Source organism: Pleurodeles waltl, chromosome 8 (assembly GCF_031143425.1).
Source record: "Pleurodeles waltl isolate 20211129_DDA chromosome 8, aPleWal1.hap1.20221129, whole genome shotgun sequence".
NCBI lineage: Eukaryota > Metazoa > Chordata > Amphibia > Caudata > Salamandridae > Pleurodeles > Pleurodeles waltl.
The window spans coordinates 789803037-789820612 of record NC_090447.1 but is presented as its reverse complement, the minus strand read 5'-3'; the positions used below and the strand labels follow the sequence as shown (position 1 = coordinate 789820612).

The following is a 17576-nucleotide window of genomic DNA, read 5'->3' as shown; positions in this document are numbered from 1 at the left end:
ATTCTCTCAGTTGACTCTTGAGAGATCTACTTATCCATATAAGTAAGCCCCCAGAAGGTCTGCTGGAGGATACCGTATTCTCAGGAACCCAATAGCTCTTGTACCCTGGTCTGTACTTAGGCTCCACTGCCCATGTTTCCTAAAATACACAAATCATATGCTTGTCTATTAAAAAAAAAAACATTCTGGGATGGACATTTTTGCTTCTAGCCCTGCTGTGTTCCAACTAATAATATTGACTGGCTTCTCGGACAATGCTTGTGATTGAATCGGAGGTGAGCCCACTGGGGTTAAGTTGTGCTTTGATTCACCCTCTGAGGGAACATCACCATGGCTAGGAGCATCAAGCGCATCTAAGGATACCATCCACCTCCCTCCTCCAGGTGGCCCCTGCTTAGCCCTATTTTTAAGTCAGTCCACTTCAGACAATGTGGAAGGAAATCTGCCTACACGCAATCTGTTGGTGAGCGGGAACACCCTTTTGGGCACAATAACTAACAGGGCCTCTTGGGCCTATTTCCACCCCCTTAGTAAAGATGAAACCTGAGTGGGGCTAAAAAACTGCAAGCCTACACAAGAAGAACCCCCTAGACAGTGGACTAACTTTGCAACAACTTAGAAAGATCTGATTAACTGTAGCCGGATAGTTACAATTTAGAACAATACACTCCCCTTCACAGAACTTCTTCAACGAGACCACCACACCCACCCTCCTCACCATTAGTATTGAGGATACCATGGAAAATGGGAAATTAGGGTTGCTTTGTAGCCATTTAATGACCTTGTTTTTCAGTTCTTTATGGGTCTCTGAACTGTTTGGCTGTAAACTGGGTGCATTAGTAAACACTGCCACATATGGGCTGGGCTCCGGGAGAAGATGGAAAACCCCGTGAAGACTGTTACTACTTCTTCCCATCTTCAGAAAATTTGCTGCCTGTCGTTTAGAAGTTTCTATGCCATTTTATTCTATGTTATTAGTAGCTGCGTTTCCAAAGTGCCAATTCCCCAAAACTTAGCTGGAACATCCAGCCATGTCCTCACTCAAGGACAGTCCGGCAGAGGCACTTTCACAGGCAAGATTACTTGGAGTGATGAGGTTCCCTTTTGGCATGGCAGAGCACCATCCTGTCATCCAGACACTGTAGAGTTGCCCTGAGACTGGAGCTGTGAGGCGGGGATTGTAGGCAATAAATCATTGGACTTAAGTAACTGGACAACCACCTCCAGTTTCTCTTCAATGACTATTAGATGGTTCTCTATCGGACCCATTCTTTTGGCCAACTCCTCTACTATATGCTCAGTTGTTAGGGCAACTAGATCAACAGGCTCCATCTGCATTCTCTTCGCCATTCCACTTTCAATTCCAGGGCTATAGGGGCCCGCAGTACGTACACGTTTGCTCTTTAGGGAATTATCACCATGTTTTCTTTTTCCTTTAACAGCTGGAATTTCTGTTGCACTGACCAAAGTACCCAATGAGACCGACGGGATCACTACCCTGGATAGGTCAGTCAAGCAGGTGTCCGGTATCTCCTGACTACCATCTCACTTATCTCCCTATTGGTTAGCCCTTGAAGCTGATTGAGGTGTCTTCAGTAGCTGGGGTGATGAGGAAGAGGTGGGCAGGAGAGCTGCAATGAACAATGTTCATTCAGCAGATTCAATCTCCTTTCTATGGCTCCAACCGCCTTTTGCAAGAAGCCATTTAGGGGGTCATTCTGACCCTGACGGGCGGCGGAGGCCGCCCGTCAGAGTTCCCCCCTCCGAAATACCGCTCCGCGGTCGAAAGACCACGGAGGGTATTCTAAGTTTTTCCCTGGGCTGGCGGGCGGTCGCCAAAAGACCGCCCGCCAGCCCAGGGAAAAACTCCCTTCCCACGAGGATGCCAGCTCGTAATCGAGCCGGCGGAGTGGGAAGGTGCGACGGGTGCTGTTGCACCCGTCGCGTATTTCACTGTCTGCTAAGCAGACAGTGAAATACTTGTAGGGGCCCTCTTACGGGGGCCCTGCAGTGCCCATGCCAGTGGCATGGGCACTGCAGGGGCCCCCAGGGGCCCCGCGACCCCCCCTACCGCCATCCGGTTCCCGGCGGGCGGACCGCCGGGAACTGGATGGCGGTAGGGGGGGTCGGAATCCCCTCGGCGGCGCAGCTAGCTGCGCCGCCTTGGAGGATTCAAAAGGGCGGCGGGACACTGGCGGGAGACCGCCAGTGTTGCCGGTCCGACCGCGGCTTTACCGCCGCGGTCAGAATGCCCTGCGGGGCACCGCCGGCCTGTCGGCGGTGCTCCCGCCGACCCTGGCCCCGGCGGTCTAAGACCGCCGGGGTCAGAATGACCCCCTTAGTGTGCAATTACCTCTAATACTTTCCTGCGAAGTTGCTACCTTCTGCTTGCCCATCTTTTTCAAGTACTGAAAGCTTAATCTATACAATGAATAATAGCCTCAGTTCCTACAAAGCCACTGACTAACAGTAGTGGGAGGCTGCACACCAAATTATCAATTGAAGTGCCTCTTATTGTTGGTGAAGTGATATATGAACACGTTAAGAGGGGTGGCCCAGCCCGGCCTTGTCCAGCCGTTTACGGGCGCAAAGAGGCCGCCCTTGGCCCAGTCTTCAGCCAGGCAGGCTGTGTCCCGCACTCTTCCCACGCAGCAGGGTTGCGGCATTCTTTAAGTGCGCCTCCGGGCATAAAATGGAGGTGGGTGGCTCTCCTGCCTTTTAGACTGCTGACTGTTGTAGTGTCCCCCAACCCTTCCCCCGGGCTGGTTCTGAGTGTCCACTTTCTTCAGCTATACAGTGCCGTATCTCCTTTGTTCTGTGGAGGACTGTTGCAACTTCACCATCTCCTGGTGCCCATATCTTCCCGGCTAAGCGAACTGCACTTCTTCCACCCTCCCGTCAAGCGGGTGCTTTCAAAACAGTACTGACTACTTTACTTTAGAGGAAAGCCCTAAAAGTGTGATTCTGATGGATACAACTACCTGTGGATTCCTCACCTGATGAATACTCCCATGGCGCCAGCATTTGACGGAAATCTTCTTACTAGTCTCTGCACGTCGACGAGGACGTCACTCTAGCCCACGCGACGCCGTCTGACGTCATACAGGCAATAAGAAGTCCTCGCCGACGTGCCGATGACAGTTCCCTTTTTTCCGTGCATTCGAAACGGTTATCTTCGAGGGAGTTACTGTTACCTTCGTGGTTACAGTGTATTGTCTGCTGCGTAGTCTTCTCTGCGGTAACAATGTCTCAGAGGAAGTCGGGTTTCAAGCCCTGTCGAGAGTGTGGGGGCAAGATGTCAGTTACAGATCCTCACTCCGACTGTCTATGGTGTTTGAGCTCCGACCACGACGTCTCGACTTGCGATTCATGTCAACACATGAATCCGAAGGCCCTCAAAGAGCGCGAGGCAAAGTTATTTATGGCAAAGTCAAAGAAGAAGGAGAAACATCATAAGAAGTCTTCTTCGCCAAGGTCTCACCGGCGTCATCGAGACTCCCGGCGCCGTAGAGACTCACGACGTCACTCCAGCAAGGAGTCTCGTTCGAGGTCACCTTCGGCTCGGCGTCGGAGGACTTGGGAGGTCAGCCCCACGGTCACGCCGCATCCATCGACGCCGTTGCCCTCTCCGGCGTCACCGACTTCACCTGGTCAGGCGTCAGTGATTGAGGTGGTGCAGCCTCTTGTGTTTTCTCCGGCGTCGCAGACGTCGAGGCCGGCGTCGGGGTCGCCCTCGATCCAGGCACCCCAGTATCCGGCTTTTCCCACTCCTGGAGCCGATAGTACCGCGTTTCTTAATGCGATGTATACCATCTTTCAGCAGATGGCTCCAGGAGCTGCTCCGGCTGGTCCTTCGGGGCCCTTGGCCTTTTCGTTGGGTGATCCTGCGCCTCTTCGGCCGGCACCCTTTATGCCCTTTCTCCCTTTTGGGAATGTGGGCTCGGCGCCGGTGCCGGCGTCGGTGGCCGCTCCGGTGGCTTCGGATGTTTCGGCCCCGGAGGTTGCCCCTCCGTCGAAGTCAGGATTTTGCCCTGTGACTCCGGTTGGTCCATCGGCTCCAAGACCTCGTCCTCCGGCTCCTGCCTCGGCGCCGAAGCTGCCTGTGGCGCCGGACGCGGCGTCAGATGCTTCTGGAGATCGGCGCCGTTCTTCGACGTCGGCGGAGGCCATGTCGACTCCGCGTATCGAGGAGAGACTTCATTCGAGGAGGCGTGCTCTCCGTCTTTTAGAAGAGCAAGAGTACCAGCGAGTCCTAGAGGAGGGAGAGATTGAGGACTCTGGAGACGGACTGCATGGTCTGGATACAGCCAGTGGGCTGGACACTTCCCCTGAGTGGGACCTTTCATCTCCAGGGGAATATACGGAGGAGGCTGCTTCCTTTCATGCTGTGGTGAGGAAGGCAGCGAGCTTTTTGGACCTGCCTTTGCCGGTGGCAGAGGCAAAGCAGAATTTGCTGACAGAGGTATTGCATCCGGCCTCTGCTGCAGCTGAGCCTCTCTTGCCATTTAATGAGGCTTTGCTGGATCCGGTGTTGGAGGTGTGGAAGAAGCCGGTGTCTTCCTCGGCCGTTCATAGGGCTGTGGCCAGGAGGTATCGAGCTGCACCATCTGACCCTGGCTTTCTCTCTAGACACCCTACGCCGGAGAGCTTGGTGGTGCAAGCCTCCTGTTCCTCAAAGTCAGCGCCTGGTTCCTTCCCGACGGTGCCTGGAGACAGAGACTCCAAGAAACTGGATGCGCAGTCCAAGAAAATATTTTCGTCATGCAGTTTGGCGTTGAAGGCCACCAACGCCACGTGCATTCTGGGGAGGTACATCCATGCGCTGATGGATGATATTTTGTCTTCATTCACGGAGCTTCCCCAGGGTCTTTTGGATGTGGTCTCGGACGCCCAGGCTGCCGCGACCCAGATTATCCAGTCTGGGCTGGACACGACCGACTCGGTGGCCAGGGCGATGGGCACGGCTGTGGTGGCAAGAAGACAGGCCTGGCTCCGAAACTCAGGGTTCTCTGCGGATGTGCAGTCGACCCTGCTGGACCTCCCGTTTGATGGGGACAGACTGTTTGGAGCCAAGGCAGATTCAGCCTTGGAACGATTTAAGGAGAGCAGAGCCACAGCCAAATCGTTAGGACTGCAAGCTCCTTCTTCCTCTGCCTCTTCTAGAATTTTCAGGAGGTTTCGGGGATTTGGGCGTGGCTCTTATTCCTCTTCCTTTCGGGGGAGGTTCCAGCAACCCGCCTCTTCCCTCCCCTATAGGTCATTTAGAGGGAGGGGGAGGGGTGGGGTCCGTACCAGAGGAGCCTCTCAACAGCACTCTGCCTCTTCCTCGTCCTCTGGAGGGGTGCAGCAGGGGAAGCAGCCTTAGGCTTCCACCGTTTCCCACTCACTCCTCTCCTGTAGGGGGCAGATTACAGCGTTTTCTCCACAAGTGGAAGTCTATCACAACGGACACTTGGGTTCTCGGCATTGTGGGAAAAGGCTACGCCCTTCCCTTTCGGGAGTTCCCGCACCTCATCCCGCCCCGCCCATCTTATTGTTCAGAAGAACACCTCCTGTTGCTAGAACAGGAGGTTCAAGTCCTCCTTTCAAAGGGCGCGGTAGAGTTGGTCCCAGAGCAGGAAAAGGGTCGAGGTTGTTACTCAAGATACTTCCTGATTCCCAAAAAGGATGGTCAGTTGAGACCAATCCTGGATCTGAGGATCTTGAATTGGTTCCTCAAACAGGAAAAGTTCAAGATGCTGACCCTAGCACAGGTGCTTTTGGCGTTGAACAAGGAAGATTGGATGGTGTCTGTCGACTTGCAGGATGCTTACTTTCATATCCCGATACTCAAGTCGCACAGGAAGTATCTCCGGTTTGTGGTAGGGTCGCAGCACTATCAGTTTGCGGTCCTCCCGTTTGGTCTTACTTCAGCACCTCGAGTCTTCACAAAGGTGATGTCAGTGGTTGCGGCGGAGCTCAGAAGGAAGGGGATAGCAGTATTCCCTTACTTGGACGACTGGTTGATCAAAGCCAAGTCCCCGGAGCTTGTGTCGCATCATCTGCAGTCAACAACCCAGTTGTTGTTCGACCTGGGCTTTTCGGTGAACGTGCCCAAATCTCACCTGGAGCCCTCTCAGCGCCTCCTGTTCATAGGGGCAGTACTGGATACAACATTGAGTCGAGCCTTTCCTCCGCCTCAGCGGATTCAAGATATTCAGGAATTGGTTCCAATGTTTCGAAATGGAGCGGTAGTTCCAGTCCTCAAGGTCCTTCGTCTGCTCGGTCTGTTCGCCTCCTGCATTCTGTTGGTCACGCATGCTCGCTGGCACATGAGGGCTCTTCAGTGGTGCCTCCGAAGGCAGTGGTCTCAACACAAGGGAGATTTAGAAGGTACTGTCAAGATCTCCAGAGATGCTGCTGTGGAATTGAAGTGGTGGATTGCGGGCAACAATCTTTCACAGGGGAAGCCGTTCGCGCAGTCGCCACCAGTGGCCACGGTAATAACGGATGCCTCCACCCTAGGATGGGGAGCTCATCTGGGGGATCTGGAGATCAAAGGGCTTTGGTCTCCAGAGGAACAGGTGTTTCATATCAATCTGTTGGAGTTACGGGCTGTACGTTTGGCTCTCAAGGCCTTCCTCCCATCCCTTCGTGGTCAGTCGGTACAGGTCCTGACGGACAATACTACCACGATGTGGTACATAAACAAACAGGGAGGAGTAGGGTCGTACCTTCTCTGCAGAGAAGCTCTTCGGCTATGGTCCTGGGCAAAGGACCATCAGATTTGCTTGGTGGCAAATCATCTGGCCGGGGTCTTGAATGTACGTGCGGACAGTCTCAGTCGCCAATTCTCGGCAGACCACGAGTGGCGTCTCCATCCAGATCAAGTCTGTTTAATCTTCCAGATGTGGGGGTTTCCTCGGATAGATCTGTTTGCCACTCGGGAGAACGCGCATTGCCCGTTATTCTGCAGCCTCCAGTATCCGATGCAGGGAGCGTTGGGGGACGCGTTTCAGATAACCTGGTGCGACCAGTTGCTTTACGCGTTTCCCCCCATACCCTTGATTCCTCGAGTGTTGAGGAAAATTCGCCAAGACCGGGCCCAAGTCATCTTAATAGCTCCGGATTGGCCAAGGAGGGTATGGTACTCCGACCTTCTCCAACTCTCACTGTGCCCTCCGCTCCGTCTCCCTCTCAGGGCAGACCTCCTCTCGCAGTCGCAGGGGCAGGTTTTACACCCCAACCTCCAGAGTCTGCACCTACATGCTTGGAGATTGAACGGGGCAACCTGAGTTCCTTCTCTCTCCCACCTGATGTAGTGGATGTTATCTTAGCGGCCAGGCGACACTCCACTAAATCTATCTACGCTAATAGGTGGTCTAATTTTGTTATGTGGTGTGGAGAGAGACAGATTGATCCCTTACATGCTCATCTGTCACATGTTTTGTCTTTTGCACTGTCTCTAGCGCAGAAAGGTTGTGCAGTAGCTACCATTAAGGGTTATTTGTCGGCCTTGTCAGCCTTCATTTGTCTTCCAGACCAACCATCGTTATTTAAATCCCCTATTGTTCTCAGATTCTTGAAAGGTCTTCTGAATCAATATCCTCCAAAACCATTCGTTATGCCTCAATGGGATTTGTCCTTGGTCCTGACTTTCCTTATGGGGTCCCCTTTTGAGCCTATGCATTCTTGCCCCTTAAGGTATTTGGTTATTAAAACAGTATTCCTGGTAGCTATAACATCTGCAAGGAGAGTGAGTGAGTTGCAGGCCTTATCGGTTAAACCCCCTTATATAACGTTTTATGGGGATAAGGTGGTGTTGAGGACCAAGGCTGCTTTCCTTCCGAAGGTTGTTTCACCCTTCCATTTGGCTCAGACAATCACTTTGTCCACGTTTTATCCTCCGCCTCATCCTTCAAAGGAGGAAGAAAGACTACATCGCCTGGACCCAAAAAGGGCGTTGAGCTTCTATATCGACAGAATGAAGGATATCAGGCTGGAGGATCAGCTGTTTGTCGGATACGTGGGCAAGAGGAGAGGAAAGGCAGTCCACAAGAGAACACTCTCCAGGTGGGTTGTTCTTTGCATTAAAATCTGTTACTCTTTGGCAAAGAAGGATCCGCCTGAGGGCATTAGAGCTCACTCCACCAGAGCTAAGTCGGCCTCTTCGGCCTTGGCCAGGGGTGTTCCTGTGGTTGACATCTGCAAGGCCGCAACTTGGTCGTCCCTTCACACTTTTGTGAAACATTACTGTTTGGACTCTGAGGTCAGAAGGGACGGTCATTTTGCACGGTCAGTGCTGCAGGATTTCTTGGTTTGACCATTTAGGCACCCACCGCCGGGCGTGGTACTGCTTTGGGACTCTATTCATCAGGTGAGGAATCCACAGGTAGTTGTATCCATCAGAAGAACGAGTTACTTACCTTCGGTAACGACTTTTCTGGTGGATACATTAGCTACCTGTGGATTCCTCACGGTCCCACCCGCCTCCCCGTTGCCTTTTTGGTCTCTCCAAGCAATCCTTGAGTGTGCTCCTTTTGGTCTTCAAAGTTGCAATACATTTTGCATGTATGATATTTGTATATATGTGTATATTTATATATAAATCTATATATATATTGGGTATATACATGATTCGTATGTATAAATATATTTATTTGTTTAAAAAAAAAAAAAACAAAAAAAAGAAAAAGGTTATATTAAATCTACAGCTATTTTATTGCAATGTTGTGTGATTTACAATATTAAGAGATGTTGCTTTGCTCTTTCATTGCATTGGGTTATTATTATTATTCTCATGCACGTAAAAAATGTTGGTACTGTCATCGGCACGTCGGCGAGGACTTCTTATTGCCTGTATGACGTCAGACGGCGTCGCGTGGGCTAGAGTGACGTCCTCGTCGACGTGCAGAGACTAGTAAGAAGATTTCCGTCAAATGCTGGCGCCATGGGAGTATTCATCAGGTGAGGAATCCACAGGTAGCTAATGTATCCACCAGAAAAGTCGTTACCGAAGGTAAGTAACTCGTTCTTCAGGGGTGTTTAATTGAGATTAAAAACAAAAAAGCACATTTTAAAAAAAATCACACTCATTCATACACTAATTCATTCACTCATACATGCACTCAGACACTCATTTGCCCAGTCACACATCCACTCAGACACACATTCACCCACTCAGACCCACTCATAGGCTTCCACACCCACTTTCAGACCCACTCAGACACTTATTCACCCACTCACAAACCCACTTAGACCCTCATGCAGCCACTCACAGACCCACTCAGACACTGACACACCCACTCAAAGACCCACTCAGACACTAAAGCATCCACTAACAGACTCCCTCAGACCCTCACACACCCACTTACAGACCCACTCAGACACTTGTGCACCCACTCACAAACCCACTCAGACCCTCAAGCACTCACTCACAGACCCACACAGACACTGATGCACCCACTCACAGACCCACTCAGATACCGACACACCTACTCACAAACTCACTCAGACCCACTCATTGACTCCCACTTTCAGACCCACTCAGAGACTTATGCACCCACTCACAAACCCACTTAGACCTTCATGCAGCCACTTAAAGACCCACTCAGACACTGACGCACCCACTTACAGACCCACTCAGACACCGATACACCCATTCACAAACCCACTCAGACCCTCATGCACTCACTCACAGACCCACTCAGACACGGATGCAGCCACTCACAGACCCACTGAGACACCGACACACCCACTCACAGACCCACTGAAACCCTCACACACCCACTCACAGACCCACTTAGTCACTCATGGACTCACTCACAAACCTACCCAGTGCCTCATGCACCCAGTCACAGACCCACTCAGACACTGACTCACCCCCTCACAGACCCACTCAGATCCTCATGCACGCAGTCACAAACCCTCTCAGACACTCATGCACCTACTCACAGACCCACTTAGACCCTCATGCACCCTCTCACAGACCCGCTCAGACACTGACGCATCCACTCACAGATCCACTTAGACCCTCATGCACCTACTCAGAGACCCACTCAGACATGGAGACCCCTACTCACAGATCCATTCAGACATTGACGCACCCACTCACAGATCTACTGACGCACCCACTCACAGAGCCACCCAGACCCTCATGCACCACTCACAAACTAATCAGAACCTCACACATCCACTTTCACACCCAGAGACACCCTCTCACACCTATTCTCACTGGAACAGAGACAGACTGTTCAGCTGTTCATGGTGTGGGGTTGGGTGGTTATGGGGGTTGGTTGCAGGCCCTGTGGCTAACCCCACTATGCACAGCGGAAAGCAGTTTGCAGCACAGAGTTGGGTAGTTATAGGGGTTGGTCTGCTCAGACCTGCCACAGGCCAGGCCCTGCGGCCAGCTCCTGCTGCTCACGGCCCAAAACAAAGGTTACACGACGTTATAGTGAGGAAATAAAATAAAAAAACCTTAGAAATTAAATGAAAAAAAATAAAGGTTACAGGGACGTTATATTTAGGTTGTGAATTTACTCGTACAAAACCACAAAAATTCAGCAGTTATAGTTAGAGTTCTTTCAAGTAACTATAACTTGCGCCCTAAGGTAACTATAACTCGTGCCCTCGCCATAGACAGCATTTTCTTAAAACATTTGACTGCTAATGTTTCATTTATAGTTTTAAGGATGTTTTGGAAGTTGTCATGATTGCTGTAATATTTGGAAACTGTTCTTGCATGCACGCCTCCAATCCAGCATTCGCTACTGTTCAGTCGAAATCTAAATCCTGTATTACTACTATTGATGAGGCAGGCAGATTGCAATTTGTTGCTCTAAACCATCTGCAATATGAGGTATTAAGCGTCCTTTGTAACATCAAGGGAGAGCATGATGACACTGAAGTGCAAACATTGCGCTACAACCAACCTCTTTATGCTTCAGGCATAGATCTTCTGGGTGAGTGAAGGAGTACAGAAAGGCAGTCAAGTGGGGAATGTATATAATGTTTCACAGTGTATGTTTGGCAGCACTTTCTCTGCAGCCTCTCCACTCACTCTCCATTGAGAAATTGATTTTTTTTAAATGAGAACGTCAGAAATCTGCTCTTGTAGCACTGCCTCTATATGCTGGGTAAATTTCAATTTTTTGGTAATACACAAAGAATTTCTAAAGGTTGTTTGACACAACCACACATGCCTGAACCACGCATGCCTAAACAACACGGTTTTAACCCCAACCACACATGCTTTTATCATGCATACCTTTACAACAAATTTCATTGCAAAAAGCATGATTGGTAAAGTAATATGCGTGGTATATCACTCCCAACCCTGCGCCCTAACACCCGATACACCAGCCCTGCAATCCACCTCGCCCCAGCCCTTGAACCTGCCCCTTCCCCCACCGCCTGAGGCCTAAACCCTTGCCCCCTGCTAAGAACTACCCTGACCCCAGCCCCCACCCTGAGGCCTAAAAACCTGCCCCCTGCTAAGAACTACCCTGACCCCACCCTGAGGCCTAAAACTGTCCCTTTCTGCCCGCCATTAGCCCTAAAACCCGGCCCCTGCCCTTAAAACTACCCCAATCGCCCACCCTGAGCCCTAAAACCGAATCAGACCTCTCCTTAAAACTACCCAAACCCCCGCCCTGAGCCCTAAAACCGACCCTACCCTGCCCTTAAAACTACCCCTTTTCCTCTCCATGCCCTAAGGCCTAAAACCCTGCTCCCTACTAAAAATGACCCTGACCCCAGCCCCCCTGCCCTGAGCCCTAAGCTGACCTCCACCCCTTAAAACTGCCCTTTACCCCCTCTCCCTAAGCTCTAAACCTGGCCTCTGCCCATAAAACTACTGTGATACACCCCGCCCTGAGCCCTAACACTGACTTCGCCCTGCCCATAAAACTACCCTGACCCCCATCCCTGAGTTCTAAAACTGACCATGCCCTTAAAACTGCCTTCCCGTCCCCCTGTCTTGAGGCCTAAAACCCTGCCCCCTGCTAAAAACGACCCTGCCCCATCCCCACCGACCTGAGCCCTAAAACTGACCCCACCCCTTAAAACTGCCCCTTAACCACCCCGTCCTGAATCTTAAAAACCTAGCCATTGCCCTTAAAATTACCCGGACCGCCCACCTGAGCCCTAAAACCCTTCCCCCTGCCAAAAAAGCTACACTAACCCTCCCCACCTACCCTGAGCCCCAAAACCACCCCCAACCCTAAAAACAACCCCCTTAAAACTAGCCCCCACCCCACTTACCTCTCTCAATCCTTCCAGTTCCTGATCTGCCCATCCATACAGCTAGACTGCTCCCTGCCTAAACCACACATATGCATGGTTAAGGCATATGTGTGGTTAAGGCACACTCCAGGCAGAATTGTGGTTCAGGCAAGCGTTGTTCCGCTTGCGGGGAAACGGCACACGTGGCTCAGCCTACGTTGTGAAGACCATTTCCCATTTCTAAAGTATGTCTGGCAAAAGTACCACAGTCCTAGTTTTCCATGATTATGCACATAAGCTGGAGTATGGTTCTGCTAGTAGAAATGCAACATAAATGCACCCTCAATTTTTTTGTTTCTCCATGAAAACAGTATTTTCCTCTATGGAGACCCGCTTCCCCAGTGCTTGCATTAAATAAAGAAGGTATGAGAAAATAGTCAGAAATGTGTGTACATTAAATATGTGAGTGTTTGTTCTTCTTTCCCACCCGCGAAACGTGCTTATTTTTGCCCTTAATAGCAGTGTTAGTGTATGTTCCCATGGTGGGAAATTCCCTGAACTTATTGATTGATACCCATCCTTGAATTTACCAGTCTTTGTGATATGGACTCTCCCAAGAATGCAGTCATACCCTGTATACCAACCATGAAATTGCAAATGGGGAAAATCCATCATAGTGTTGAAATTTATTTAACAGGAATCTCCATTTGCAATGGTAGTAATTCCCTATTCCTGATTTTATGAATCACTGAAGCTCTACGATCATAAATGTGTCTTGCTCAACTAAATGAAACTTAAGTGAGTGAAGTATGAAACTTGGGCTCTGATAGTTTGAACTCCTGTGGTCTTCTGAACTTTATAGTTTTCAGTTTGGTTGCTGGTTCTCTTTATGTCAACCTCCTTGTTTCAGAGTTTCATTTACACTGTTTTCTTTGCAGATTGTTTGTCGAAGTACCAAGCCTGTTGAAATGCCCGTGAAAGAAAAAATCTCCATGTTTTGTCATGTGGAGCCTGAGCAGGTGAATACTATTTAAGCTGCGCTGTTTGCGGTATTTACACAGTTATGGAGCACTATAATTTCACTATTTGACACCAGATGTTTTTTCTTGCTAGGAATGCCCATGAATGTTGTTTTGCAAATCTATTGATACATCATGTTGTCAGGTCGAAGCCTACCGGACAGTGCAGCTGTCTGGCTGCAAATACATATCAGGGACATGTAGAAAGCTTACATAGAAATGCATTTCGACATTGCTTTTCATTGGCTTTGCCTTTTGTCACTCATATTTGGTTGCTTTCAGCTCACTGGCTTTATTTGTTTCAGGCTGTCAAGGTGTTAAGCAAAATACAAGATACACTGATCCACAAAGTGAAAACTCAGACCCCACTAGGGGAGTATAACCACGTCATCTGAGCACGTCTTTGTTAGAAGCAAGAGCCCTCACCCACCAATAGTTTGTATGCTTCATCATCGGGTCTATTCCACATTGGGCCGGCACTGCAAAGCCCGACGGGCCCCGCAAGGGGGCTATTTGCAGAGATCTTTTCAGTTCAGAAATGTCGATATTACCTACAGGAAAATTATCAAGCCTGTGGTTGTGTGGAGTGCAGGACTGGACTGTATGAGGATAAAATTGATTATAGGCACTAATAAAGTCAGGTTGTATCCTTACCTGTAGAGCCTTTATCAATATTAAAAACAACAGAAGAGTGACAGGGGAATCTAAAAACGTGAACAGACTGCTGGCGTTATTCAATGGAAAGGTGGCTAGCCTATTGGGAATTCTTTTGTTTTCTTTTTCTCTGAAGCACTTTATGAGAATGCATGTTTTACAGTTATCTCTCCTTGTATGCGTCTCTACCCTAAACCCGCTGCTTTCAGTATTCCTCTGTCTCGTCAGTGTGGTTCTTCTCATTTATATTTTTTTAACCTAAAACAGGGCATTCTTTCTAAGAGCATTTATCCAAAGTAATTGCTTCAAGCTGCTTATTATTTGTGGCTTCTGTAAGGCGCTTTGTGGATTTTGTGATCACTTCAGCTCCCTTCACTCTCTCTGCCCATGTGCTTCTCTCCCCCACCCTTTCTTGTGTTGCTTCGTCTCTTGCCTATGTACCTCCAGCCCCCAGCACTGCAAATGTTATCTTTCACCATGTGCTTCTGCCCCCCATGTTTCACATTTCTTACCTTCACCCATGTTCTCTCCCTTTAGTTGCTTCTTCCAATGCGATGTGTTGCTTCATCCCTCCCCCACTCCTGCAGACTGCTCAGCCATTATTTTATTTTGTTTAATTCACTTTCAAGCTCTGTTTTAAAGAACAATTTTTCCCTACTTTTTTTTATTTACTGATCCATTTCTGATTGGAAATAAAAATACAAAACAGCATAATTTGCAGACGATCGCATGTATGCTGAACAAATGGACATGCCTACTAAAAGACGTAGCCTTGGTGCACAGCATGGCTAAAACATTAGCAAAGGCAATAGGTCATGTAGGCGCAACCAATTGGCTTTGCCAGTGCTTGTTTTTAACAATGTCTACATTTTTGTTTTGCTGTGTGAAGAAGTTTTCCCTTAACCAGCTAGTTTATGAGCATCACCTTGCCGTGCATTTTTAAATTGTCGTTACTTAGTAGCAAGGGTATGATGCCAATTACCACAAGCACTCATGTAAGAAAGCATAACTTGTTTCATGTTTAACCCAGAGGCACCAACTGTAGGTGGAGTAGGCAGAGTCTCCAGGTGCGATAGCGGGAAGTAATGATGAGTAATCACTGCAAGCAGTTTAGTTTCTGCCTTATTTCCTCCTTTGTAAAGGGACCTTAAGGGACTCACCTAATTCCTCCACCCCTCAATTGCCTTTGTCCAGTGTCGGACTGAGAAAATGAATAGGCCCTGGCATCAAAGGAAATGTGGCCTCCATCAGCAAAGCAGATAGCTAAAAAAAATGATAATAGAGGAATCAACAGTAAAAACTGGCCACCTGGCCATAAAACCGGCCCACAACTGCTAAACAATCGGCCAAACACACTGATCTGTCTCACCAGACCATCTGGCACTGCCTCATTGCTTTTAAAGGCAGTCTGACACTGCCGTTATCCACGGTATCAGTAACTGTTACTGTGGGGGAAATGATAAGCCATAAAAGTCCTCTCTAACGAGGACCTTAGTGTGCAGATACCACTTAAAATCAGCTTCCCCGTAACATGTAAAGGAAAACAGTCATTCAGTGCAACACTTGCTCACTCCTTATCAAAGCCCAGTAAAATGAACTAGTGATTATTTCTTAATTGAAATATTTCTCACTACTGTATTTATAATGGTGTATTCAGAATGTAAGCGCCTGGTATGCTCTTCGGAAATGCAGTACCGTTGAGAAGTATGGTCGGTGAATAGTCTTGCCACAAGTCAGCCACAGATCAAGGCTAGCAGTGTTTGTCAGGGAGTAGGATACAATATCAGAAGGCATTCACCTCTGAGTCGAGGGCACAGCGGTGGGTATGTATTTAGATATAGGGCATAGAGCGGATGGGTGCTCCAAAGCAGAGCATGCATCACATATGAAGCTCTTTGCCAGGATGTTGGCCTCCTACTGCAAAAACTGTTTTATCGAGTGCACCCCACAGTAGAATAAGGTATTCGCTTAGATGGAGAGCATATCAACAAAGCGTGTTTCCACATTAACGGGGTATTGGATATGAAGGTGATGTAAACCCAGGCCACAGGATACAGCAGCTAATAAGCAGAGTACCACACAAAGACTTGATTCAGGTTTAGGTTCCAGCAGTAAGTGATATATTGTTAATGGAGGGAGCATATCAGTTTTCTTTGACCTAGTCCTGGCTCCTTGAAATGCCTCCATAAATAAATTGTTGTCCAGAGATTTTCATTTTTGATTTGTGTTTTTGTATCATTAGAGAAGTAATTTAGCTTGGGCAGACATTGCTAATCCGGGCCGATTTCTGTCTGGACACATTTTTAAAAATGGAAGATGTGTTGCAGTGATGATGTAATATTTCAGGAACCATGAGACGTATATACTCATTATGGTGTCAAAACATAGGTTTTTGGGGTTAGGTAGTGTTATAGAGGCACAACATAACTACTCAGAGCAACTCTTACTCTATGTACCAAATAGCCGTCATATTGGTAATTGATTTTAATATTGTTTTTGTTTCAGGTTTCCGTTGCTTCAAATTCGTAAACATGAGCAAAGCAGGTGGTAGCAGAGGATCTTTACCTCCTGACAGAGCGTTGCCAGCTACACAATCTAAGGACTCCTTCAACAATGAAAAATTTGTCGTGCCAAATTAATCAGAAAGAAAAGCTAACGTCAACTGCGGCGGGACAGAAGAGAGTTCAGGATGCTGCAGAAATACGGCAAGACGAAGTTCACAAAAGATTGAAACTGATGGATGAAGAGGATAAAATATTTTATCACTGTAATAATAAGTGCTACAAGTCATATACAGTGGAATAAAGACTGGAAAACATTTGTAAAAATAGTAGAATCCAGTGAATCACTACAAAAATATGAGTCTTGTGAGAAAACAACAACAACAAAACCCAGTGCCCATACACTTAGAAGAATGATAGCTACCCCTCGTTCATCTCCAAAAACTGATCAGAAAGCAGAGGATCTTCAATGTGTTATCTGTAGTTTAGCCTGAACAAGGGCCAAGTGATTGACAAAAGAGTGAAGTACAGATGATGTAAGTCCCAAAGGGCAAACATGCTGTTATCTGCAGCTAGTTTCTTCCAAGATGAAGTTTTCAGCCGAGTAGCTGATCTAAACAGCGAGGTGAATATATTTGCAGCAGATTTGTATGCCCAGCCGAACTGCATGCAAGCATACATTTGAAATATGAATGTACAATGAGCTCCCAGCAGCAATGTAACCGAAAGCCTTCAGTTATGTTTGCACTCTTTGAAAAAGCAAATGAAGTTTTAAAACCACTCTTGTGTGCTGGCTATGGGTTCACACTCAGTGAGATCAGATAAATAATGGTCAACATTGATGAAACTGTATTAATCCATAATAATGAAATTAAGATTTTTCTGGTGTGAATGTACAATGACAGAATTTGTTTTTGTCAGTCTAACAAAAAGAAAGAACCACTTATAGTGTTCTCTACTTATTTGACTCCTGAAGTTCTTGCTGCCAAAATAAGATGACAGAATGCAGTAAAATTAGTAGGAACCATTTTAAGAAACGTCATAAAAGATCTAGATTTTGGACTTAATAACAAATTTGGTGTCCCAGAGCTCCGCAAATCAACAGAGTCAACAAGAGTGCCTGATGTTGTCTTAACATTTTTTACATCATTGTTTAATATCAGCAAAGCAAAACTGTCACACACTTAAGTTCTTGAGT

General features: G+C 48.1%; 1 protein-coding gene across 3 annotated transcripts in view; it reads left to right on the top strand.

The window, feature by feature from the left end:
* CTPS2 (CTP synthase 2) overlaps positions 1 to 17576 on the top strand; it is a 1490982-nt gene that overhangs the window by 609079 nt on the left and 864327 nt on the right. For all 3 annotated transcript variants that reach the window (XM_069205035.1, XM_069205036.1, XM_069205034.1), the window contains one exon: positions 13143 to 13223. In XM_069205035.1, the coding sequence (XP_069061136.1) occupies positions 13143 to 13223 (81 nt within the window). The remainder of the gene's footprint in view (positions 1 to 13142; positions 13224 to 17576) is intronic.